The sequence below is a fragment of the Narcine bancroftii genome, chromosome 1 (assembly GCF_036971445.1).
Source record: "Narcine bancroftii isolate sNarBan1 chromosome 1, sNarBan1.hap1, whole genome shotgun sequence".
Taxonomy (NCBI): Eukaryota; Metazoa; Chordata; class Chondrichthyes; order Torpediniformes; family Narcinidae; genus Narcine; species Narcine bancroftii.
In genome coordinates, this window is record NC_091469.1 from 41,182,071 (window position 1) to 41,207,822 (window position 25,752).

General features: G+C 40.0%; 1 protein-coding gene across 1 annotated transcript in view; it reads right to left on the bottom strand.

Annotated features, from left to right (window-relative positions):
• The window catches only part of ift74 (intraflagellar transport 74), a 125,743-nt gene that overhangs the window by 76,482 nt on the left and 23,509 nt on the right, over positions 1–25,752 (bottom strand). The window contains exon 8 of the mRNA XM_069924691.1: positions 4,339–4,477. Within this exon, the coding sequence (XP_069780792.1) occupies positions 4,339–4,477 (139 nt within the window). The remainder of the gene's footprint in view (positions 1–4,338; positions 4,478–25,752) is intronic.

Genomic DNA, 25,752 nt, shown 5'->3' on the forward strand with positions numbered 1-25,752 from the left:
AACACAATGCAAGTTTATGTAACAGTCAACAAAATATATGGAGCCTCACTCACCCTCCTTTAAAGATCAAAGCCCACCACATGCCACTACTCCAAACACCACTTGTCGTCGACTGAAGCAGTACTGCCAAAGATCACATCAGAACTACGTGCCTGCGCTCTGCACTAAACATTCCCGAATCCCCTGTATGCGGGCCCACTGCACACGTGCCAACCAGCCCCTGTAAAATAACCCATTGAGCATGTGCCCGCTGGCCCCGGTACTCAAATCCATTGTGCATGCACACAAGAAGAATCATGGTCACACATGGTTTATGGTCTCCAAGATGCTGCATTTGACAGCTTCCTTGCCCTTTCTGCCTCTTAATTTGTCCTCCATTTATGGGTGTAGGGGCTACATCCCCAAAGAAAGACAAATTAACGTCTGGCTCGAAGTAGTGCTGAACAGAGGACAGAGTCCTCAAAAGCCAGATAGTCCAGCCTAAAACCAGACGTCTGACCACCCTAGTCCACAGGCTTATGCATTGCCAGACTGAGACCACCTGCAAATTGGAGGAACAGCACCTTCTGGATACCCTCCAACTAGATGGCATTAACATAGGTACATAGGTTTTAAATTTAAATTTAGATATACAGCATGGTAACAGGCCCTTTTGGCCCAGGAACCCATGCTGCCCAATTACACTCAATTAACCGAGAACCCCGGTACATTTTGAAGAATGGGAGGAAACCGGAGTATCCAGTGGGAGAAAAAAGTCACACAGAGCACGTACAAACTCCTTTCAGACAATCCCGGATTCAAACCCCGTTCACTGGTGCTGTAACAGCATTGAATAATGCTATGCTTTTACTGTGTTAGTTTCTGTTACCACCCTCCCATCTTTCTCTGTCCCCTTTCCTCTTTCCTGGTTTCTCTTTCTCTCTTTCCTTTTCCATTTGTCTCCTTTCCCCCACCTCATTTCCACAGAGCTAAAAATAATCCACCCCCCAAGTCAATTCTCACTTTTCCTCTCTTCTGTGCCCTATCCAATCAACATCTTTTGTCTGTTGGTCTGAACTCCTCCATCTGCCCATTCTTCCCTTCTCTCCAGCTTTTTAATTCAGGCATGTGCCTGCTTTTCACTCATGCTTTGAAGAGTTCAGACCCGAGACAATGGTTATATATCTTGATCCAGTGCTAAGTTCCTCCAGCATTTCTTTGATTTTAGTACAATCACAGCATCTGCAGTCTTTCATGTTTCACTCAATGTAGTATCTACTGCTTTGTGCTCATCAATCTTTTTCAATTTACAAAAAACCCAATCAAATTTATGCAATTTCTTAATGAATGCCTACTTTCCATAATCCATCCTTGCCTTTCAGAATGCAGATCCTGTGCTTCAGAATTCCCTCCAGAAACTGAACCAAGACTGAAGTCACCAGCATGAGGTTCCCTAGGTTGTCCTTGCAGCCTTTTATTTTTAAAGGTATAACAATACCTACTCACCAGTCTTCCAGCACCTCATCCAAGCCCAGTGATAATCCAAATATCTGATAGGGCTCCTGCAATATCTTCCTTGCCCTCCCACTGTGTCAATGGATGCACTTGATCAGGTATTTAAAATCTTGTAGCACCACTTATTTTATAATGTGGAGATTCTTTAATACATCACTATTTATTTCCATGAGTTCCCTAGCTTCTCTAAATTCTCTAAATTCAGAAGGGCAGCAGGGATTAACCATCAAACTATAACACATAGGAGCAGAAATAGGCTATTCAGCCCATCAAGCCTGCCCCACCATTAAATCATTCTTAATCCATTTTCCCACTCAGCCCCACTGGCTGGCCTTCTCCCCCATGACCCAAGATGTCCTGGCTAATTAAGAACCTAGCAATATCTGCCTTAAATACAACCAATGTCATGGCCTCCACAACACCTGTGACAACAAATTCCACAAATTTACCACCCTCTGGCTAAAGAAATTCCTCCATATCTCTGTTCTAAGTGGACACCCTTCAAACCTTAAGATGTTCCCCCTTGTCCTCAGCTTGCCCTTCATGGAAAACAACCTTTCTACATCTACTATGTTCGTGTCTTTCAACATTTGAAATGTTTCAGTGAGATTCCCCCTCATTCTCTTAAAATCCAATGAGTGCAGGCCAAGAGCTATCAAACACTTCTCATGTGATAACCCTTTAATTCTCAGAATCATCCTTGTGAACCTTCTCTGAACGGTTCATTCTTCTTAAATTAAGAGCTCAAAACTGCTCACAATTCTCCGTGATATTTCACCAGTGCTTTATAAAGCCTCAACATCATAGTCTTGCTCCTATATTCTATTCCTCGTGAAATGAATGCCAGCATTCCAGTTGCTTTCTTCACCAGTGACTCAACCCGCCGAGTTTACCTTCAGGCTATCCTGCACGAGATCTCCCAGGACCCTTTGCATCTAGTTATTTTCAATTTTCTCACCATTTGGGAAAATAGTCTGCCTGTTTTTTATCTACCAAAGTGCATTACTGTACATTTTCTGACATTGTATTTCCTTTGCCACTTCTCTGTCTGTTCTCCTCATCTATCCAAGTCCTTCTGCAACCCTGTTTCCTCAACACTATCTGCTCCTCTATTTACCTTCATATCATCTGCAAATTTGGTCAAAGCCATTCCTTCCATAATCTAAATCATTAATATACAACAACAACAAAAAAAGTGGCCCCCATCACTGACTCCTGTGGAACATGACTAGCAACTGGCAGTCAACCAGAATATCCCTGTATTCTGACTCTCTGCTTCCTGTCAATCAGCCAATGCTCTGCCACACTAGTATGTTTTCTGTTATACCATGGGCTCTTATTTTGTTAAGGACCCTCATGTATGGCACCTTGTCAAAGGCCTTCTGAAAATTTAAATAAACAACATCCACTGCATATCCTTCATCTAGCCTGCTTGTTACTATGTCAAAGAATTCCAAAATGTTTGTCAAGCAACATTTTCCCATAAGAAAACCATGCTGGTTTTGGCCTATCCTGTCATGTTCCTCCAAGTACTCTGTAACTTCATCCTTGACAATCGACTCCAACATCTTCCCAACCACAAACATCAGGCTAATCAATCCATAATTTCCTTTCTGCTTCCTCCTTAAATAATGGGGTGACATTTGTGATCTTCCAGTCCTCCAGGACCATACCAGAATCTACTGATTCCTGAAAGATCATTCCCAATGGCTGCATCTTCTCCACATTAAATGTCCCTGTTACATCAACCTTAACCAACATTTTCAGCAATGTATGCCAGGTGCACACCACTCTGTGCAAAAAAAAAACTACCTTTAACATCTCCCTCAATCTTTCTTCCACTCATCTTAAATGGCTGTACTTTGGTATTGACCATTGTTGCCCTGGGAAAACGGTAGTGGCTATCCATTCTATTATACATCTCTATTAAGTTGCTACTCATCCCCCATTGCTGCAAAGAGAAAGACCTAAGCTCGTTCAACCTTTCCTCAAGAAATATTCTCTAATCCAGGTAGTATTCTGGTAAATCTCTGCAACTTTTCTAAAGATTCCACAGCTTATCCTTAATGAGGCAACCAGAACTGAACACAATAACCTAAGTGAGGAAAAATTAGGAGTAACCCAAGTTCAAATCTAGCGCTATCTGTAAGGAGTTTGGACCTTCCTGTTTTCCCAGGTGCTCTGGATCCATCCCACCCTCCAAAAACATACAGGGTTGATAGGCAGGTTAGGCCACACAGGTTTACATAAATATAATCTGCTTTAAACTTGTAAATGAAAAAAAAAAGAGCTGGCATTAAGTAAATTTTCGTAGAATAATAGCAGGGAGATTTTCAGGTGAGGCACGGGAACTTCCAAGACAAGAGGGGGAAAATTTGAGGTGGGGGGAGGAACTTATGAGGTGAGAGGGCGGCAAGCTGCAAGGCGAGAGAGGAGAGGTTTAATAGGTTTAACAAAGAGCAGTTAATATCTCGTAATGCACTGCCAGTGATGATGATGGAGGCAGGTATTTTATAGGATAGGTACTTGAATGAGCAAATGATAGGGGAATGTGAAACCAATGCAGGCAAATAGGTTGTACCTTGATAATTATGGTGATTAGCATGAACAACCATTCTGCAGAAGCAGTGGAGGAGGAGTTATCAACTTATTCAAGTCTGAGATTGACAGATTTTGATCCAGAGGGATAGAGGGATTTTTTTTTTGGGAGACATGTACGCAAATGTAATCAGAATAAATATCTTGCACATGTCCAGTGATAGAATGCAACTTGGTAAAAAAAAAATCACTCATTTTTTTGGCATTTGATCCTTTTGGCCATCATCCCAATTTTTACTTACCCACCTGTAATAGATGCTCATTCATCTCTTTCATCTTCATGTATTTCGTTTGTTTGTCTTCTGCCATATCCTTAATGATTCTTTCTGCTGCTTGTTTCTCTTGGTCAATTTCTGCATCGATAACTCGAATTAGGTCTTCTTTCCTTTATTTAATAAAAGCACCACAAATGAATACTCTATGAGAATATATATGATGTGAGGTAGAATTTTTTTTTTAAAAACTTTATTTATTCGTTCAAAAAAACAATATATGACATATACAGCAATTATGTGAGGTAAAATTTGTGCAGATTCAATATTCCTTTGTTCCTGTGTAATAATTCACAAAATTTGTTAATGTTTAGTTGCAGTAAAGGCACACCAAGAGGTGCAGTAGGATAACCTAGTGTCCTAACAATCAGAGAAAGAGATGCAAAATAGAGTTCCTTCAGGGGCACAGAGTATCTATGGATTCAAAACCAGTGTTCCCACAGTCTTTGCAGCCTCCTACTGATTGAATGGTGAACCCGAGTGCCCAGTTCAGAACCCCCAATATAATCTAGAATGTTTCAGAGCCGAAGAACCCTTCTTTCCCTTTGCACCCAATACATGATACCTTGCTCCCATGAGCCAGGATCCAGCAGCACGCAGCCAGTTTGGGTCCTCCAGCTTCATAGCCCCTCACAACCGGTCTGCTGCCTGTGTTGCCATCCCTGAGAACCATTTACCAGGCTTCTCCTTCTCAGCCAATGGGGTTGGGGGTGGGGTACAGGGTAGTGTTCTCTGACTTGTGGTGCCCTGTGTCAATCTGCTGATCCCCCAGTGTCTGCAACTCCTTATAGTGCACTGCCAAATATGGGTGTCACCATCTTGGGAATAGAGCTGTGGTTTAAGGATTTAAAAAAAAAAAATCGTCAACCCCTTTAACAGGCCATTTAAAGCCTGTCTGTGGCCACCAGCATTACAACGGCGCAGTCAGACCTTGCAGAGGATTTTGTCTCTCGCTCCCTGCTCTTCCGGGTGTACACTAATGGCAGCATTGCTGTTACAGCAGCTGCAATTTTTTTGTACAGATAAAATAAAGATAGAGAATTGTGTAAACAGATAACCTTTCATCAAGTTTCATCAGGCTTCGGCGAAAGCAGGCGGAGAGAAAGCTAAAATAGTCTTCATTACTTCTTCATTGGGGTAAGGGATGAGTGTTAAGGCTGTGTGTTGTCGGGAGTGCCAGATGTGGGAGGTCCTGGAGTCTTCCAGACTCCCGGATGTCCATATCTGCACTAGGTGTGTCGAGCTGCAGATTGTCAGGGACCGTGTTAGGGAACTAGAGCTGCAGCTCGATGACCTCAGGCTGGTTAGGGAAACAGAGGTAGTCATAGACAGGAGTTACAGCCAGGTGGTCACGCCAGGGCCACGGGAGGATGAAAGGTGGGTTACTGTTAGGAGAGGGACAAAAGAAAGTAAGGTGCCAGAGACGAGCCCTGTGAATGTAACCCTCAGCAATAAGTATGCCTCTTTGAGCACTGTTGAGGGGGACATCAAGGTTGGGGGGAGTGACAGTGGCTGTGCCTCCGGCACGAGGTCGGCCCCTGTAGCTCAGAAAGGGAGGGAAAGGAAGAGGAGGGCAATTGTGGTAGGAGACTCCATAGTTAAGAGGACGGATAGGGGATTCTGCGGACGCAGCAAGGAGAACCGGATGGTGGTTTGCCTCCCTGGTGCCAGGGTCCGAGATGTTGCTGCTCGTGTCCCAGATATCCTAAAGTGGGAGGGACAGGAGCCAGAGGTCGTGGTACATGTAGGTACCAATGACATAGGGAGAATTAGAGAAGAGGTCATAAAAAGTGAGTACAGGCAGTTAGGTAGGGAGTTAAAAAGAAGGACCGCAAATGGGGTAATCTCTGGATTACTCCCTGTGCCACGCGACAGTGTGAATAGAAATAGAATGAGGTGGAGGATTAACACGTGGCTGAAGGGGTGGAGTAAGGGGCAGGGTTTTAAGTTTCTGGATAACTGGGACCTTTTTTGGGGGAGATGTGACCTGTACAGTAAGGACGGGTTACACTTAAATCCCAGGGGGACCAGAATCCTGGCAGAGGTATTTGCTAGGGCTACTCAGGATCCTTTAAACTAGAATGGTTGGGGGGAGGGAACAAAATAGTACAGAGCAGTAAGGAGAAGGTTAGAATGCAAACAAAGAAAGTTTGTAGTAAGTATTTGAATATGGATGGGCAGGTGATAGAGAAGGGAAATGCTCTGGAAGAAGATGAAGGGCAATTGGCAGGAAAAGTAAATAATGTTGTTCTTAAAGATGAGGGAAAACAGGGATTAAAAAATGGGAAATCCCTGAAATTCATATATTTTAATGCCAGGAGTATTGTAAAAAAGGTGGATGAGCTGAAGGTGTGGATTGATACTTGGAAGTATGATGTGGTAGCGATTAGTGAGACATGGTTGCAGGAGGGATGTGATTGGCAACTGAATATCCCTGGGTTTCGTTGTTTTAGGTGTGATAGAGTCGGAGGGGCAAGAGGAGGTGGGGTTGCATTGCTTGTCAGGGAAAATATTACAGCGGTGCCTAGGAAGGATAGATTAGAGGGCACATCCACGGAGGCTATTTGGGTGGAACTGAGGAGTAGGAATGGAGAGGTTACACTTGTAGGGGTGTATTATAGACCACCCGGAGGGGACCGAGACCTAGAGGAGCAAATCTGTAGGGAGATAGTAGATATTTGTGATAAGCACAGGGTTGTAATTATGGGAGATTTTAATTTTCCACATATAGATTGGGAAACACATTCTGTGAAAGGAATGGATGGGTTAGAGTTTGTGAAATGTGTGCAAGATAGTTTTTTACAACAATATGTAGAGGTGCCGACCAGAGAAGGAGCAGTGTTAGATCTACTGTTGGCAAATGGGATGGGTCAAATGACGGAGGTTTGTGTTGGCGAGCACTTCGGGTCCAGTGATCATAATGCCATCAGCTTCAATGTCATTATGGAAAGAGAGAAATCAGGGCCAAGGATTGAGGTTTTTGATTGGGGAAAAGCTAAATTTGAGGAGATGCGAAAGGACTTGCAGGGTGTGCATTGGGACAATTTGTTTTATGGGCAGAATGTAGTAGAGAGATGGAAGTCTTTTAAAGATCAGATTTTGAGAGTGCAAAAGCTTTATGTTCCTGTTAGGTTAAAAGGAGGGGCAAAAGGTTTGAGAGAGCCGTGGTTTTCAAGGAATATTGGAAACTTGGTTCGAAGAAAAAGGGAGGCGTACATTAGATATAAGAAGCATGGAGTTAAGGAGATGTTTGAAAGATACATTGAATGTAAGAGGAATCTTAAGAGAGGAATTAGGAAAGCTAAAAGAAGGTACGAGAAAACTATGGCAAGCAGGGTGAAAACTAATCCAAAAGAGTTCTACAAATATGTTAATGGTAAGAGGAAAGCTAGAGACAAAATTGGTCCCTTAGAAAATCAGAGTGGAAAACTGTGTGTGGAACCTAGAGAAATGGGGGAAATATTGAACAGTTTCTTTTCTTCGGTATTCACTAAGGAGAAGGATATTGGGAGATGTGGGATAAAAAAAGCAAATTGGGTAAATATGGGGAATATAGAGATTACAAAAGGTGTAGTTTTAAGGCTTTTGAAGAATATAAAGGTGGATAAGTCTCCGGGACCAGACGGGATCTTCCCCAGGACATTGAGAGAAGTGAAGGAGGAAATAGCAGAGGCTCTGGCGGTAATTTTTCAAATGTCATTAGATATGGGGATAGTGCCGGAGGATTGGCGCATTGCGCATGTGGTTCCGTTATTTAAAAAGGGTTCAAGGAGGAAGCCTGGCAACTATCGGCCTGTAAGTTTGACGTCTGTGGTAGGTAAATTAATGGAGAAAATTCTTAGAGATAGTACTTATAAACATCTGGATAGACAGGGTCTGATCAGGAGCACTCAACATGGATTTGTGGGAGGAAGGTCATGTTTGACCAATCTGATTGAATTTTTTGAAGAGGTGACTAGGAATGTGGATGAGGGTAGCGCAGTGGATGTTGTCTATATGGACTTCAGTAAGGCCTTCGATAAGGTGCCACATGGAAGGTTAGTTAGGAAGGTGCAGTCTTTAGGTATAAATTTTGAGATAGTCAAATGGATTGAACATTGGCTGAAAGGGAGAGGCCAGAGAGTGGTAGTGGATAATTGTCTGTCAGGTTGGAGGCCGGTGACCAGTGGTGTGCCTCAAGGATCTGTATTGGGCCCATTGTTGTTCGTTATATACATTAATGATCTAGATGATGGGGTGGTGAATTGGATTAGTAAATATGCAGACGATACTAAGATAGGTGGAATAGTGGATAATGAAGAAGGTTTTCAAGGATTGCAGAGGGATTTGGGCTGCTTAGAAAAGTGGGCTGAAAAATGGCAGATGGAATTTAATGCTGATAAGTGTGAGGTGCTTCATTTTGGTAAGAAGAATCAGAATAGGACATATGTGGTAAATGGGAGAGTATTGAGGAATACAGAAGAGCAGAAAGATTTAGGAGTAACGGTACATCGTTCACTGAAGGTAGAAACTCACGTGAATAGGGTGGTGAAGAAGGCTTTTAGTATGCTGGCCTTTATCAATCATTGCATGGAATATAGGAGTTGGGAGGTGATGTTGAGATTGTATAAGACGTTGGTGCGGCCTAATTTGGAGTTCTGTGTGCAGTTCTGGTCGCCTAATTATAGGAAGGATATAAACAGAGTGGAGAGAGTGCAGAGAAGGTTTACCAGAATGTTGCCTGGGTTTAAGCATCTGGAGTATGGGGAGAGATTGGACAGATTGGGTCTTTATTCTTTGGAGCGTAGAAGGTTGAGAGGGGATTTGATAGAAGTATTTAAGATTATGAAAGGGATAGACAAAATGGATGTGGATAGACTATTTCCGTTAAGAGGAGGAAAGTTTAAAACAAGAGGACATGAGTTAAGAATTAAGGGGCAGAGGTTTAGAGGTAACATGAGGGGGAACTTCTTTACTCAGAGAGTGGTAGCTGTGTGGAATGATCTTCCGGGAGAAATAGTGGCGGCGGAGTCAATTGTATTATTTAAGAAAAGGTTGGACAGGTATATGGATGAGAAGAAGATGGAGGGTTATGGGCATTGTGCAGGGAGGTGGGACTAGAAAGGGGTGTTTGGTTCGGTGCGGACTAGAAGGGCCTAATGGCCTGTTTCCGTGCTGTAATTGTTATATGTTATATGTTATAAGTTTCCTTAAAGAGTGAATTTGAACTCATGGTCTTAAAACATAGCTGCTTCTAGTAACAACAGACAGTCGATGAACTAGGAATTTAGCCTGTTTGGCGCCACAGCTTCAAGTGCCTTTGATGGATTTTATACAGATGATTTACCTATAATCATCTTCAACTTACTGCAGAAGTAATCCTATTTTTTCCCCAATAGTTTTTTCTTCGCTATTTGTTTCCTCTCAGCTCTAGATTTCAGCATGACACAAATGAAAATCACTCAAAATCCACTGCAGTGATGATTTTGCCCAGGATGAAATGCAGTTTTCTGGAAATTTGAAAGGGGTGTCCATCACACATTGACATTTGCTGAGAATCAGTTAAAAAAGTCCATGTAAAGTTGTGCATAAAATTTGAAGCTAGAGGGACTAAGCAGATCAAGGAGAACAGACAACCAGGAATCTTTTTAGAGGCCAAGAGATCATAACAAGCATGAAAAGAGGGGATGGGGAGAAAAAAAGAGAAGGTAAGGGCCAAGAGATAATAGGAGATTAGAAAAATGAAAGTGGGAGAGGTGGAATGGGTAAGTGAAGAAATAAAGCACAGAAAGAGTGAGTGAATGTGTGGTGTGGTGTGTGTTGAAATCGGCAAAGTATAGATGGTAATGGTGGAACTGGATCAGGCTTGGGGTGACCTGAAATTAGAAAATACAAATTTCATGCAGTTGGGTTTTAGTTTTCCTTGGCAGAATATCATATGCTCTTCTTCAGATTTATGGCCACATTCACTCTGGCTATAGATATAGTTGAGGAAAGACATGTTTGTGTGGGAATGGAGACAAGAATTAAAATAGCTGACAGTCAGGAAGTGACTAAAGGGATGGAAGAATGGGTGAGCGATGAATGAACCAGACAGTTCCTAAAGTACTTGTTACTGCAAACATAGTACCCTCATATAATGCGCACACACAGATAATGCACAGAAAATCATAAATTGAGGGAGTGTGGCCATGCGAAGGACCAAGACAGATGTGTTTTAGTTGAGCTCTCTGTGAAGAATTCTAAACACATGGTTAAAACTTGAAAATCAAGATTTTATTCATCAAAAATAGATAAAGCTAGCCCAAAGAAGCCAAGTCAACTGAGAACAAAGACTGAAGAAGCTCCTATTCAACCAGGAACTTCAGGTCCAAAAGGGAGCTGTATAAAAATGGTGACAAGACTGGCAGAACCAGGTAAAACTGAGGAGTCAAGAGCTAAGCATCATTCTGGAAAAAAATGGAGAATTTGAGTAACCAATTCATAAATGTTTAAATGGTGATGAGAGGCATAAAGGAAAAAATGACCGAAATAAAAGATTGTTGAAGACTTGGTGCAGAGAATGGGTCGAAAAGAGGTTGAATTGACAAAAATGCATGAAAAATTTGAGGCTTTGAAAAAATAGCCAAAGAATGGGAATTGGATATACAAGAACTGCTTGACAAAATTGATCATATGGAGAATTTCAGTCAGCAGAACAATGTCCAAAATGATCAGACTAAAGGAAGCAATCGAGGGAAGAGACCCAGTGAACTTTTTTCAAAAATGTATCCTACAAGTGTTGCGAGAAGACAAATTAGGAGAAAAATTGGATATTGAGAGAGCTCACCAAACATTTGGTCCCAGAAGAGCAGGCGACCAGAGACCAAGACCAGTTTTGGTGAGACTTTTAAGCTACGGACAATGGGAAGTAATTCTGGGAGCACCATATGATTACTCAAAACAGAATAAAGGCCCATCCAAGGATGATCATGAAATGATACTATTTTTTCAAGACTTTAGCCTAACGCTGATTAAACAAAAAAAAGAATTTCAAGAGACAATTACATGCTAAAAACTTGAAGTATTTAATATCCCGTGATTTTGAGGGTCGAAGTAGCAGAAGGGAAATGACGAGTTTTCAAGACCAAGGATGAGGTGGAAGATTTTCTGTAAAGTTTGTTAAAAAAAGTCAGGGAAAGGACACTGTGTGTTTTTCTTACTATTTACTATTTAAAGAGTCAATGAGATTTTGTTGTTAAAAATTATTGTTTTAAAGAAGAATACGGATCAACATTAAAAATTATTAGCTTTAATGTTAATGGAATTAACGGGTCAGTGAAAACAGGTCTCGGCATACCTAAAAAATTTAAGGGCACATTAGGTTTAGGATTAGCTTAACCCTTTTTACAAGAAACACAGCGAACCAAAATGAAACACGCAAAATTAAAAAGAGGATGGGTGAGGCAAGTAATATCATTTTCATCTAGATCAAAAGCATGAGGTATAACAATTTTAATTAATAAAAATATATCAATACTAGAAGAGACGCTAACTGATCAAGCCATTTGTGATAGAACATTGGAAAATTTATACAGAATCATGGATGCTTATGAGTATTTACGCCCTAAACTATGACAATGATGTCTAGATGAAGGATATCTTTTGAAAAAACTGCAGGGGGAAGACAAAATATATTGATTGGAGGAGATTTCAATTTTTGTTTAGATTCAATATGGGACAAATCAATGAGAACAAAAACAAGGGAGCAAACTGCCAAAACAACATTATTTTTTGAAGAGGTGACTAGGAATGTGGATGAGGGTAGCGCAGTGGATGTTGTCTATGGACTTCAGTAAGGCCTTCGATAAGGTACCACATGGAAGGTTAGTTAGGAAGGTGCAGTCTTTAGGTATAAATTTTGAGATTGTCAAATGGATTGAACATTGGCTGAAAGGGAGAGGCCAGTGAGTGGTAGTGGATAATTGTCTGTCAGGTTGGAGGTCGGTGACCAGTGGTGTGCCTCAAGGATCTGTATTGGGCCCATTATTGTTCATTATATACATTAATGATCTAGATGATGAGGTAGTGAATTGGATTAGTAAATATGCAGACGATACTAAGATAGGTGGAATAGTGGATAACAAAGAAGGTTTTCAAGGATTGCAGAGGGATTTGGGCTGCTTAGAAAAGTGGGCTGAAAAATGGCAGATGGAATTTAATGCTGATAAGTGTGAGGTGCTTCATTTTGGTAAGAAGAATCAGAATAGGACATACGTGGTAAATGGGAGAGCATTGATGAATACAGAAGAGCAGAAAGATTTAGGAGTAACGGTACATCGTTCCCTGAAGGTAGAAACTCACGTGAATAGGGTGGTGAAGAAGGCTTTTAGTATGCTGGCCTTTATCAATCATTGCATGGAATATAGGAGTTGGGAGGTGATGTTGAGATTGTATAAGACGTTGGTGCGGCCTAATTTGGAGTTCTGTGTGCCGTTCTGGTCGCCTAATTATAGGAAGGATATAAACAGAGTGGAGAGAGTGCAGAGAAGGTTTACCAGAATGTTGCCTGGGTTTAAGCATCTGGAGTATGGGGAGAGATTGGACAGATTGGGTCTTTATTCTTTGGAGCGTAGAAGGTTGAGAGGGGATTTGATAGAAGTATTTAAGATTATGAAAGGGATAGACAGAATGGATGTGGATAGTCTATTTCCGTTAAGAGGAGGAAAGATTAAAACAAGAGGACATGAGTTAAGAATTAAGGGGCAGAGGTTTAAAGGTAACATGAGGGGGAACTTCTTTACTCAGAGAGTGGTAGCCGTGTGGAATGAGCTTCCGGGAGAAATAGTGGCGGCGGAGTCAATTGTATTATTTAAGAAAAGGTTGGACAGGTATATGGATGAGAAGAAGATGGAGGGTTATGGGCATTGTGCAGGGAGGTGGGACTAGAAAGGGGTGTTTGGTTCGGTGCGGACTAGAAGGGCCTAATGGCCTGTTTACGTGATGTAATTGTTATGTTATGTTATGTTTATTTAAATTTAAGGTTCAACCCCTTAGAAAGAGGCTATTCATTCCATTCAAGGGTTCATGATTCACACACAAGGATTGACCTATTTTTAATGTCTGTTCAGTTACAAAGTAGACTGGTAAAAACAGAGTATTTGGCAGGACTTTTTTCAGACCACTCACGTTAATGTTAACTATTACGATAATAGAAAAGCAAGTATGTATAGATAGCACCTTAATGCTACATTACTAAAGAATGATTTTTGTGAATTTATTAAGAGACAGATAGAAATATTTTGTGAAAATAATCTTTCTTCTACTGACAATAATTTTAAAATATGGGATACACTTAAAGCCTACTTGAGGGGACAAATTATTTCTTATACTAAGAATCTTGAGAGATACATAGAAGGTTTAGAGATGAAAAAGAATATCAGAAACACAGGAAAATATAGAATATTAGAGAATAAAAAGTTACAATATATTACACTACAAACATATAGTACAGAAAAACTAAACAAAAATATTATGAACTAGGAGAATGGGCACACAAAAAAATGATCTTGGCAGGTTAAAGCAGAGGAGTCATCGAGAATGATAAATTTGGGGGGCTTGGCAAGATGGTGTAAGGATCAGATGTGCCTTCCAGTCCTCTCCTGACTCTATCTTATTGTTTTGTCTAGAAATGCCCGTTAAAATTCTTTAAAAGTTTAGATAATTTCAGTCCAGTTAATTTAACTTATGATGGTACAATTGGTGGAAAAGAGCAAAAAAAAAAATGACAACAGATCATCAAAAACTACATTTTCCAAAAGTTCAAGTTTTGGAGCCTACCTGCAGGAAAGACACCGGGACTCAGCGTGAAATGGATCCCAGGAGAGAGGTACAGTGTTCGGATGTAGAGCTCTATGTTACATCGGTAGAGCCCCCTAAAGAGGGCGCCAAACAGCCTTTAGAACAAAGAGTTACTCAAAGGCATTTGTCAACTGTAGAGGTGGTGCTGCAAACTGCATCTCTTGAGATAGAAGAACCTATACAACTTGATGTACTAGGAGAATTTAAAACATTATGGACTGGGGAAAACCCCGGCCAGCGTCCTCCAGTCACTGCTGGAGAGGCTGTGGCTGGGGTTTCCACACGCAGTCATACTACAAGGAAGGCAACCAGAATGAAGGAAGGAACAGAAGATCCTTTGGTTATGCAGAAGAAGCAGGAATCTGTTGAGCCAAAATCTCTTCCAATTGAAAAGATTTTTGTGAATCTTGAATCTAAATTATCTTATATAATGCAGGGATTATCCAAGATTATGACTGAACTTGGTACTAGGTTTAATACTCTGGTGAAAATACATTCTCAACAGATGGCTGAGTTTGGAGCTTTTAAGCTTGAAGTGAGAGATAAATTTATTTCGTGTGAAGAAGATATAGACGAAATACGGGATCAAGTTTTTGATGTGACCAAAATGGTCGAAGACTTACAAACTCAAAATAAAAATTTGGTGAAAAAGATTGATTATTTGGAAAACCAATCCAGACGGAACAATATAAAGATTATTGGTTTGTCGGAAGGTATGGAGGCACCAGACCCAAGAAAATATTTTACTGAATGGATTCCGCAGGTGCTGGATCAAGAACATTTCCTGGAAGGTATAATACTGGAACGTGCTCACAGAGCCTTGCGTAGAAGACCTATTTCAGGTCAAAGTCCAAGACCTGTTTTGGTTCGTTGCTTGAATTATTACAACAGAGAAATAATTTTACGAGTGGCTATTAGAAATGTACAACAGAGAAAATCACCCTTGATGATTCAAAATAATCGAGTTTTCTTCTATGCGGATTTGAGTCAAGAAGTTATGTTCCAACGACGGGAATTCAATCCTGCTAAAGAGTTGTTGTGGAAGAAAGGTTAGATATCCAGCTGTTTTGAAAGTTTTTCAAGATGGTTGCCAACCAAAGTTCTTTGATTCTCCAAAGGAAGCTATAGCATTTGCTCAAGAGCTGCCAATTACTCAGTTTCAACAGAGACATAGTCCGCCGCGATCTCTAAGGAGACAAGAGATGGAAGAAAAGAGCCATGCTCCAAGAAGGAATGGTTGTAATGGTGACTCGGCAGTTGGAGCTGATTAAAAGAAGAGTTGTCCTTTTTTTTTCTAATGTTTTTTTTTTAAAAAATGGATATTAAATAATGATGATATTAGTTTAAGATGAAGTGAGAGTTGGGGGAGAGAACTGGATAGGCACTATTTCCTGAAAATCATCTGCTACATGTGAGTTATCTCACACCCATTTTTTTTGGGAGTTACCGCATTGGGTGGTTTAGACGGGAGGGGGTATTTTTAACCTCCTACCCATTTTTTTTCTTGTTTTTTTGTATTATTAGATTAAAGAGTGAAGGGGTTTTTTTTTGTTTAAATATTTTAAAAAAAGCATAAGAAAGTATTTGATTGTTTAAAAAACTAAAAATTGATGTGGTTTTTTTTGTAAAGTTTATTCAGTAGATAAGGAAAATCTGAAATTTAAATGTGAATGGGATGGATAAGTTTTTTTTTTAATATTTTTTCTTTAACCTTAAGGTGAAAGGAGTGGTAATTCTGGTGTATATTATTTTGCTATTTTAGTTATAGAATGAAGGGAATAATGGTGAAAGTTATAAATTGAATTGTACAATTCTTAATGAGGCTTGAATTTTGTTTGTGGTTTATGCTCCATTTGTTGAAGATATAGATTTTGTTGTAGATGTGTTTTTATTATTTGGATATCTGAATTTTAACGTAATGATTGGGGATATTTAAATGTGGTATTGGAGCTTTTATTGGATAACTATTCAAGAGTAAAAGGGAAAAATGGTGGAAGAGTACTAAAATTGAATTGTACAATGCTTAATGAGGTTTGAATTTTGTTTTAAGATGGTGGTTTATGTGACTAATATGATGATAGATGTGAAGTTAGTTGATATTTGGTGAAGGTTTATCTCTATAGAGAAAGTTTGTTTTCATCTTTTTTTTCATGCTACAATATTTTTTTTAAGAATTGATTATTGTTTAAGAATTTTTGATAGATAATGTTACTAACTTTACTAATTTTTTATATTAAGTTTGTGTTAAATATATGTTTCATCTTAACTCTGTTTGTTAAATATATGCATTTAAGTTTATTCATTGGACAATGTCATGGTATGATAATTTACTAAGTACATATCCTTCTTTTCTTTTCTTTGGCTTGGCTTCGCGGACGAAGATTTATGGAGGGGGTAAAAAGTCCACGTCAGCTGCAGGCTCGTTTGTGGCTGACAAGTCCGATGCGGGACAGGCAGACACGATTGCAGCGGTTGCAAGGGAAAATTGGTTGGTTGGGGTTGGGTGTTGGGTTTTTCCTCCTTTGCCTTTTGTCAGTGAGGTGGGCTCTGCGGTCTTCTTCAAAGGAGGTTGCTGCCCGCCAAACTGTGAGGCGCCAAGATGCACGGTTTGAGGCGTTATCAGCCCACTGGCGGTGGTCAATGTGGCAGGCACCAAGAGATTTCTTTAGGCAGTCCTTGTACCTTTTCTTTGGTGCACCTCTGTCACGGTGGTCAGTGGAGAGCTCGCCATATAACACGATCTTGGGAAGGCGATGGTCCTCCATTCTGGAGACGTGACCCATCCAGCGCAGCTGGATCTTCAGCAGCGTGGACTCGATGCTGTCGACCTCTGCCATCTCGAGTACTTCGATGTTAGGGGTGTAAGCGCTCCAATGGATGTTGAGGATGGAGCGGAGACAACGCTGGTGGAAGCGTTCTAGGAGCCGTAGGTGGTGCCGGTAGAGGACCCATGATTCGGAGCCGAACATATCCTAAGGTATATAAAAAACACCACTTGCTGATAATGGCAGAATGCGCCTTCTCCAACTAACACTGTTAGTTGCAAGTGTTACAATCCGGCAATAAAGAACAAAGAACCTTGATTTCGACTCAGTCTGGTGTTTGACTCACTCATTCATGAACAAAGCAGACCTAACAGTTCCCTCCTGAGTTCGAAATACTATTTAAAGATTTGTTGATGCCTCTTTGATGGATGTGTCGGACCAGGCCGTGGAGACCCAGACCCTACCGGAAACATTTTCAACTGCTATAATGTGAGGGGCACTAGACATAGTGGTGACACACTGTCTGCCTTACAGTAGACAAACATTAAAGAATTTCATGTATGTTACATTCTAAACATAGTATTACATAACAATAATGGAACCTTTACCTTTAATTACAGTGCTACCGAAGAAAAGTAGAGACCCACTAAAAACCCCATCATACAGACCAATATCATTTCTGAATGCAGACTATAAAATTCAAGCAAAGGCATTAGCTAATAGATTGGGGAGTATTTAGCAAAATTAATACATCCAGATCAGGCGCGATTTGTTAAAGAAGACACTCTTCAAATAGACTAAGAAGATTATTTTACATAGGGTAAAAATCAAGGTTGAAGCCAAACATAATGATTTCTTTAGATGCAGAAAAGGCATTTGACCAACTAGAATGGTCTTTCTTGTATAAAACAGTGTAAAAATTTGGTGTGCATAGAAAATTTATAAATTGAATTAAAAAAACTCGATCATAAGCCACAAGTAAAATTATAACTTTTAGCAAATGTCATCTATTTTTACATTGAGTACACTGAGTAGACAGGGGTGTCCCCTTTCACCAGCTCTATTTATTCTAGCTATTGAACGCTGGTGGAGATTATAAGAGATCCAGATATTAAGGACAGGAAGAACATAAAATGATTTATTTGCTGATGATGTGCTATTATATATGTCTGACCCAGCTGAATCACTGATGATTACAAATAATATAGAAAAATATGAAAGAATATCAGAATATAAAATAAATATGGATAAAAGTGAGATAATGCCATTACAGAATTTTGATTTACAGAAATGGAAAGATCTGCCAATTATATTAATACAAAGGATAAATTGTATAAAAATGAAGGTAATGTCAAGACTATAGTATGTCTTTCAATCATTGCCTATTGCACCAACTAAAAACTTCTTTATATTATTACATAATTGTATAAGACAATTCCTATGGAATAACAAAGTACCAAGAATGGCACTGGATAAGTTAACATGAGACTTTTAACTGGGAGGAATTAGACTTCCGGATTTTAAGTAGTATTATATATCAGCACAAGCAAGATTTTTATCATCTTTCTTTAAAGAAAATAGTCCCCCTTCATGGATTTAAATGGGACTAAATTCAATAACAGAGGAAATAATGAAGGACTTTATTTATAAGTGGAATGTTAAATCAATAACAAAAACCCCCCACATAATCCTATATTAATGCACATGATTAGAATATTCCAAGAAATAAATGAATGTATCGGGAAAGAAAGCAGGTATATCACTGAGGAGAGAGAGAGAGAGAGAGAGAGAGATGGGTGTCAGATTTAGGAGTTGCAATAATGGAAAGATGCTGATCTGATGGGTGTTTGGATAGCATGTTAATTATAAATGCAAGATACAGACGAGTACAATATAATGTTCTACACTAATAATACCTCACACTACAGAAACTACATAAATCAAAATTAGAAATATCGGAGATGTGTTTTAGATGTGGAACAGAAATAGGAACGTTTGTACATGCTACATGATCGTATGTGAAGGTGAGACCTTTCTGGCAGGATATTACTGAAATACTAACAAGGATAACAGGGGTGCCTTTGCTGACGACCCAGAGCTTTATCTTTTGGGCAACTAACTGAATTTCAAATTTCATTTGTTAAAATAGCTTTAGTTGTGGTTGAGAAATGTATTGCAATTACTTGGAAATCTGACTCCCTTCTACAGATAACATGATGGTAGACAGGGATGAACAGTTGTATTCTTATGGAATAAAAATCACTTACAATCTAAAGAGCAAATATGATGCATTATAAAAATATGGCAACCATACTTAGACCTACATGGGCCCCAAATATAAAAATGTGCTATTATAAAAATACAAATGACCTTCCAAATGACGATTTTCTTTTTTAAGTCCAATTGTAAGCCCTGACGGTGTATAGTTTTATACTGTGAAGGGGGAGGGAGGGAAGGGGTTGTTGTGTTTTATAAGTTTAAAAATGTAATATACAGATATATTTAGAAAATGGAAAATTTTGATACATATATGGAAAAAATTAATTAAATATTCAAATAAAAAGAAAATCATAAATTGAGTAAAAATATTTTTGTGTATAACACACACACACACACACACACACACACACACACACTTATAAAAAAAATTCACATTTACTTGAGACATGAGACAAAGGACATTCCATAGTCCCACTATCTATCACAGTAAATCTTCAGCAATTAACATCCAATCAACTTCCCCCCAGAGGTGTCAATCACCAATTATATAGATGATATCCTCCTGCAACACTAAAATGTTTTGGAGAGGATAGATCGAAGACAGGCTTCAGAGTTAAACAGAATTTCAATTCTGTCATGATTTAAAAAGCCTTTCCTTAAAACCTATCTTGTTAACAATAGTGTGTAATTGAGAATTTTATGGTTTGATTTGATGTAATGTGGATGATTAAACTGATGCCATTGGGCAGAATCATCCTAATGTCTCAAATCAGAGGCACTTGATATGTTAATCTATTCCCTCAAGGGATGGGGTCTGGGCAATTAACATTGATAAGGTGCAGTGCCCTCGCAAGAATATCCTGTTTTTCGGAACACCATGGCACTCAGGCCAAGAGAATATTCCCAATTTCAAAATTTCCAACTATAAATTGTACGTGTTTTTCAATGCCGCTATTACATTCCCACGGTTGCTATATATTGCCAGTTCAACTTTCTCACGCCTGCTATAAATTGTGCGCTTTCTTTCAACATGTAAAAATATTCTCTTATAGCACGCACACGCATGGGGTGGGGGGGGGGGGGTAACCTGGTTTGTAAAAACACACTTAACTGGTTTTTTTATACACATATAACATGCGTATTAAGTGTGAAACTTATCCCTACACCTCCTTTCTCTTTCCCATTTCCAGCTTTCCTCTTCCCACTCTTCTCCATCCAGATCTTTACAGGACAGGCAGAATATCACATTCACCTTTTCCACCCTAGTTTGTGCTCCTTACGTGACCTTCGAGACATCAGAGACAAATGCAGATTGGTTGACCACTTTCCCAAGTGCCCTCAGGTACCAGTTGTAGTTGGAACTCCTGGCTATGTCATTTTAATTCTTTTCCCATGCCAACTGTTGTCTCCGCTCCATCCTCAACATCCATTGGAGCGCTCACACCCCTAACGTCGAGGTACTCGAGATGGCAGAGGTCGACAGCATCGAGTCCACGCTGCTGAAGATCCAGCTGCGCTGGATGGGTCACGTCTCCAGAATGGAGGACCATCGCCTTCCCAAGATCGTATTATATGGCGAGCTCTCCACTGGCCACCGTGACAGAGGTGCACCAAAGAAAAGGTACAAGGACTGCCTAAAGAAATCTCTTGGTGCCTGCCACATTGACCACCGCCAGTGGGCTGATAACGCCTCAAACCGTGCATCTTGGCGCCTCACAGTTTGGCGGGCAGCAGCCTCCTTTGAAGAAGACCGCAGAGCCCACCTCACTGACAAAAGGCAAAGGAGGAAAAACCCAACACCCAACCCCAACCAACCAATTTTCCCTTGCAACCGCTGCAATCGTGTCTGCCTGTCCCGCATCGGACTGGTCAGCCACAAACGAGCCTGCAGCTGACGTGGACTTTTTACCCCCTCCATAAATCTTCGTCCGCGAAGCCAAGCCAAAGAAAGAAAATTACATTCCCACGGTTGCTATATATTGCCAGTTCAACTTTCTCACGCCTGCTATAAATTGTGCGCTTTCTTTCAACATGTAAAAATATTCTCTTATAGCACGCACACGCATGGGGTGGGGGGGGGGGGGTAACCTGGTTTGTAAAAACACACTTAACTGGTTTTTTTATACACATATAACATGCGTATTAAGTGTGAAACTTATCCCTACACCTCCTTTCTCTTTCCCATTTCCAGCTTTCCTCTTCCCACTCTTCTCCATCCAGATCTTTACAGGACAGGCAGAATATCACATTCACCTTTTCCACCCTAGTTTGTGCTCCTTACGTGACCTTCGAGACATCAGAGACAAATGCAGATTGGTTGACCACTTTCCCAAGTGCCCTCAGGTACCAGTTGTAGTTGGAACTCCTGGCTATGTCATTTTAATTCTTTTCCCATGCCCAACAGACCTCTCTGACCTCAGTTTCATCCATAAACTTTAAGAACAGCATTTTATTCTTCTGGATGGGGTGTCTAAAATTCAACACATGAGTACCAAGTTTTAAATTTAAGGCAACTCCTATACTGATTCAGTTCTACTGTTTCCCCCATAGCTTTAGTGGTCTTCTTTCTGACCTGTCTTGCCACTCTAATTCTCATACCTTCATTTGTCCAATATCCTATTACCTTTTGGTCTTTGCCCAGCCATGAAAAAGAGTCCCAGTCTGAAATGCTGTCCCAGTCTGTCCCTCCAGCTTCAAATTATTTGCTAGTAATTCCAGCATCTATACTTTGTGTTTCCATGCCAAAATCTGCTTGGGAAATTAGAGTCAAATATTCCAAAATGCCATCCAACAGCAATTGTGGATCACTATATTTTAATAGAGATCCACAATAATATTAATAATAAATAACAATAATAATGATCCATAACCAAGTGATTTAAAACCTAATAATGGTGGACCTACCTATGTAGGCCCTCTTTCATTTATATACACTGGATCACACCAGAGTCTTTGCAATTCCATTGCTTCAATTTCCACTTTAAAGATAACAATGTTATCTGACATAATGCTTTTCAGCCTTTCCACTTAAACAAGAAATTCCCTACCAATCACCATCACCCTCCATCAGATCTCAACTCATGAACCTTCCTTCTTCTGCTACCTTTCAAATTAGATTCTGGCCCGACTTTCATCGCTGCCTTTGCCCCAATCCTTGCACTCAGCTCCACTTTATTAAACTTGCCTCCAAATTTGCTTTTCATGCTCTTATATAGTGTAGCACAAGAAAGGATAAAATAGAAAATTACAGGCCTGAATTAAACATTAAAATTATTGGAAAACATTTTTGAGGGACAGAATTCACGTATGCATGGAAAGACAAGGATTATAGAACTATACAGTTCTTCAGTCTATGTTTGCAGCAAACATGATACCAAATTAAAATAGATCTCTTCTGCCTACATGATTCGTATGCCACCATTCCTTGCAATATTCATCTACCTATCTTAAATGCAACCACTCAATGTCAGAAAAAAAATTACAGCCATCTCCTTTAAACTTCCTTCCTCACTTTAAATGCATGGCCTCCAGTATTCACAAGACAAAGGAATTGAAGCAGGCCACTAGGCCCATCAAGTCTGTTCCATAAATCTATACTAAGCTACACTACACTAGTTCCAAATTCCAGCCTTTTCCCCATATCCCTTGATACCCTCACTAATGAGATACTTGTCTATTTCTTGTTTAACTACTCCCAGTGATCTGGCTTCCACTGCTGTATGCAGCAGTGATTTCAACAGATCCATGACCCCCTGGCTAAAGAAGTTCTTCCTAATCTCTGTTTTATTTGGATAACTTCTAATTTTCAGACTATGACCCCTTGTCCTCGATTCACCCACCAAGGGAAACACCTTACCTGCATCCACCCTATCTAAACCATTCAAAATACAAAATGCCTTTATGAGATCTCCTCTCATTCTCCTATATTCCAATGAATACAACCCAAAAGCTACCAAATGCTCCTCATATGTTAGCCCTTGCATTCCGGGAATCATCCTAGTAAATCTCCTCAGCAGCCTCTCCAACAACATCATATCCTTTCTAAGATAAGGGGCCCAAAACTGCACACAGTACTCCAAATGAGGTTTCACTAGTGCCCCATAGAACCTCAACATCACCTCTTTGCTCTTGTACACTATTCCTCTTGAAATGAAGGCCATCATAGCCTTCGCTTTCTTCACTACCAATTTCACCTGGTCATTAACTTTTAGGTTTCCCTGAACGAGGACACCCAGGTCCCTTTGCACATCTGCGGTCTGAATTTTCACCCCATCCAAATAGAATTCTGCCTGTTTGTTTCCACTGCCAAAATATACAACTGTACACTTCTCTATGTTAAATCTCATCTGCCATAATTTTGCCCAGTCTCCTAATCTGTCTATATCCTTCTGCAACTTTACGGTTTCTACTACACTTTCTACTCCGCCACCTATCATGGCGTCATCCACAAATTTGGCCGAAAAACCATTCATACCACAATCCAGATCATTAATATAAATTGTAAACAACAGCAGCCCCAAGACCGACCCCTGCGGAACACCACTCGTTACAAGCAGCCATCCAGAACAGGATCCCTTAATTTCAACCCTTTGCTTCCTGCCAATCAGCCAATTTTCTGTCCATGTTTAGCCTGGAGAAATGATGCTGAAGGTCTGACTCTATCAATGCCTCTCAGGATTTTATAAACAAATCAATCAACCTCTCACCCTCTACAAAACTTCTGTTGATTTTTCATCTGCCTGCATATTTATTTTACTATCTCTTGCTGGCTATTAGGCCTATCATAAAATTCCATCTTAGTGATGGCACTACTTTTATTCCTGAGCTCCACAAATATTGCCTCACTGAATGAGACGACACAATGCCCTCTCTAAGTGATTCTGTGGTTATTCCTGATCACTAGTGCAGCTCAGCCACCTCTTTTCTACTCCTCTACATTACACATGAAACATCTGAATCCTGGTATGTTGAACTGCCAATCTTGCCCTCTCCTCAACCACTATTTTTGAAATTGCTACAACATTCTTCTGCCTTACCAATAATAGTCATTGCACTGAAACAAATACACTTCAGTATGTTGGCTTTACTGTGTTCGTTGACCATGCTCTCTGATTTACTTGACATAAATTTTTATCTTCCTCTCATTCCCTCCACTTGCTGACCTACTATTCTAGTTTCCACCCCTCTGCTGTTTGTCTAAACTCTCAAAAATAGGATTTAGGTACAACCTTATTTTCTGAAAACATGATATAAAGGGTGAACTTAAGAATGCAATTAAGAATATTTGTTTCATACATTTTATCAGAGAAGTTTGAGGGCATTTTGAATAATTTGAGGGAAAATATATTGTGTTGGTTGACAAAGTATCATTTGCTTTGCAAATTTAAGAATGGAATTTAGATTGGAGTCTATCTATTGCCATGACAGTCAGCTGGAGATCTTTACAAATAATAATGGTGTGCTGCTATTGAAATGGATGGCTCATAGCATATGCAAGTTGCCTACAGAATGCTCCTCAGGAGGCAAAATTCAGTTGACTGTTAATTAATAAAAATAGGCTTTCGCTCCACTCAACATTTTCTTTCCCATCTCATTTCCATGCCCTTTCTTTTTCTCTCCAAAAATCTTCTCCCTCATTAGCCCCTTTCTCACCAGCAATTTACTGGTTAAGGATCCAGTGGAAAAGTGAATCAATTGGGATGCCGGAGTCAAATCATGCAAAATTACAGCAGGGATTGACAGCCTCGACACCTACTCACATCTCCGGCTTCACCTGATGCCAGAGTATTGATTAACCCAGTGAAGAAAAGGAAAAGTTGCATCCCAGGACATCCCAGTTGAAGGTAGACTCTCCTATGCCCGGGGACGACTTGTGGTCAGTGTGAAAGCAGGCAGTGTCACGGTTAAAAATGCCCCAGTGGGAACAGCAAAAACAGCTTCTTTAACTGAAACACTGAGCAGCCAATTAACTGAGATGCCAGTGAAAAGAGACTTATGGACAAGGATATGTGAACAACAAAAGAATGATGACAGCACCAAGCTATATAATCCTACTCCATGATCAATTTAACCTTTCCCTCCCTCAAAGTCCATATCCCTCTATTTTCTTACAAATATGTATCTCTTTAAAGTTTTTTTTAAATGTCCAAATTCTACCAGCCTCCACGAATAAAAATAAATTTGATTCATTCATTCCACATTTATGCTGACTCCTTCAAGTACCTACTCTTTCTAATCCCATTTACGAACAATTGGTCTGATGTCTAATGCCATGGACATTCAAGTGGTCACTCAGATGTTCGCATAAATGGATATGTGATGGTTGGTATGCATTTAGAATCAAAGGCTTATTGTACAGAAACAGGCCCCTCACCCCACGATGTCCACAGCAACTGTTCCACACATCCAAACTAATCCCATTTATCTGAATTTAGTCTGTAGCCTTCTGCACCCTGGTGATTCAAATATTTATTTAGGTGCTCCTTAAAAGTAGAGAATATCTAACTCCCACACTTTCTGATGCCGCACATTCCAGATTCTAATAACTGTGTGGAAAATGTCTCCCTTAGATTCCTTCCAAACAT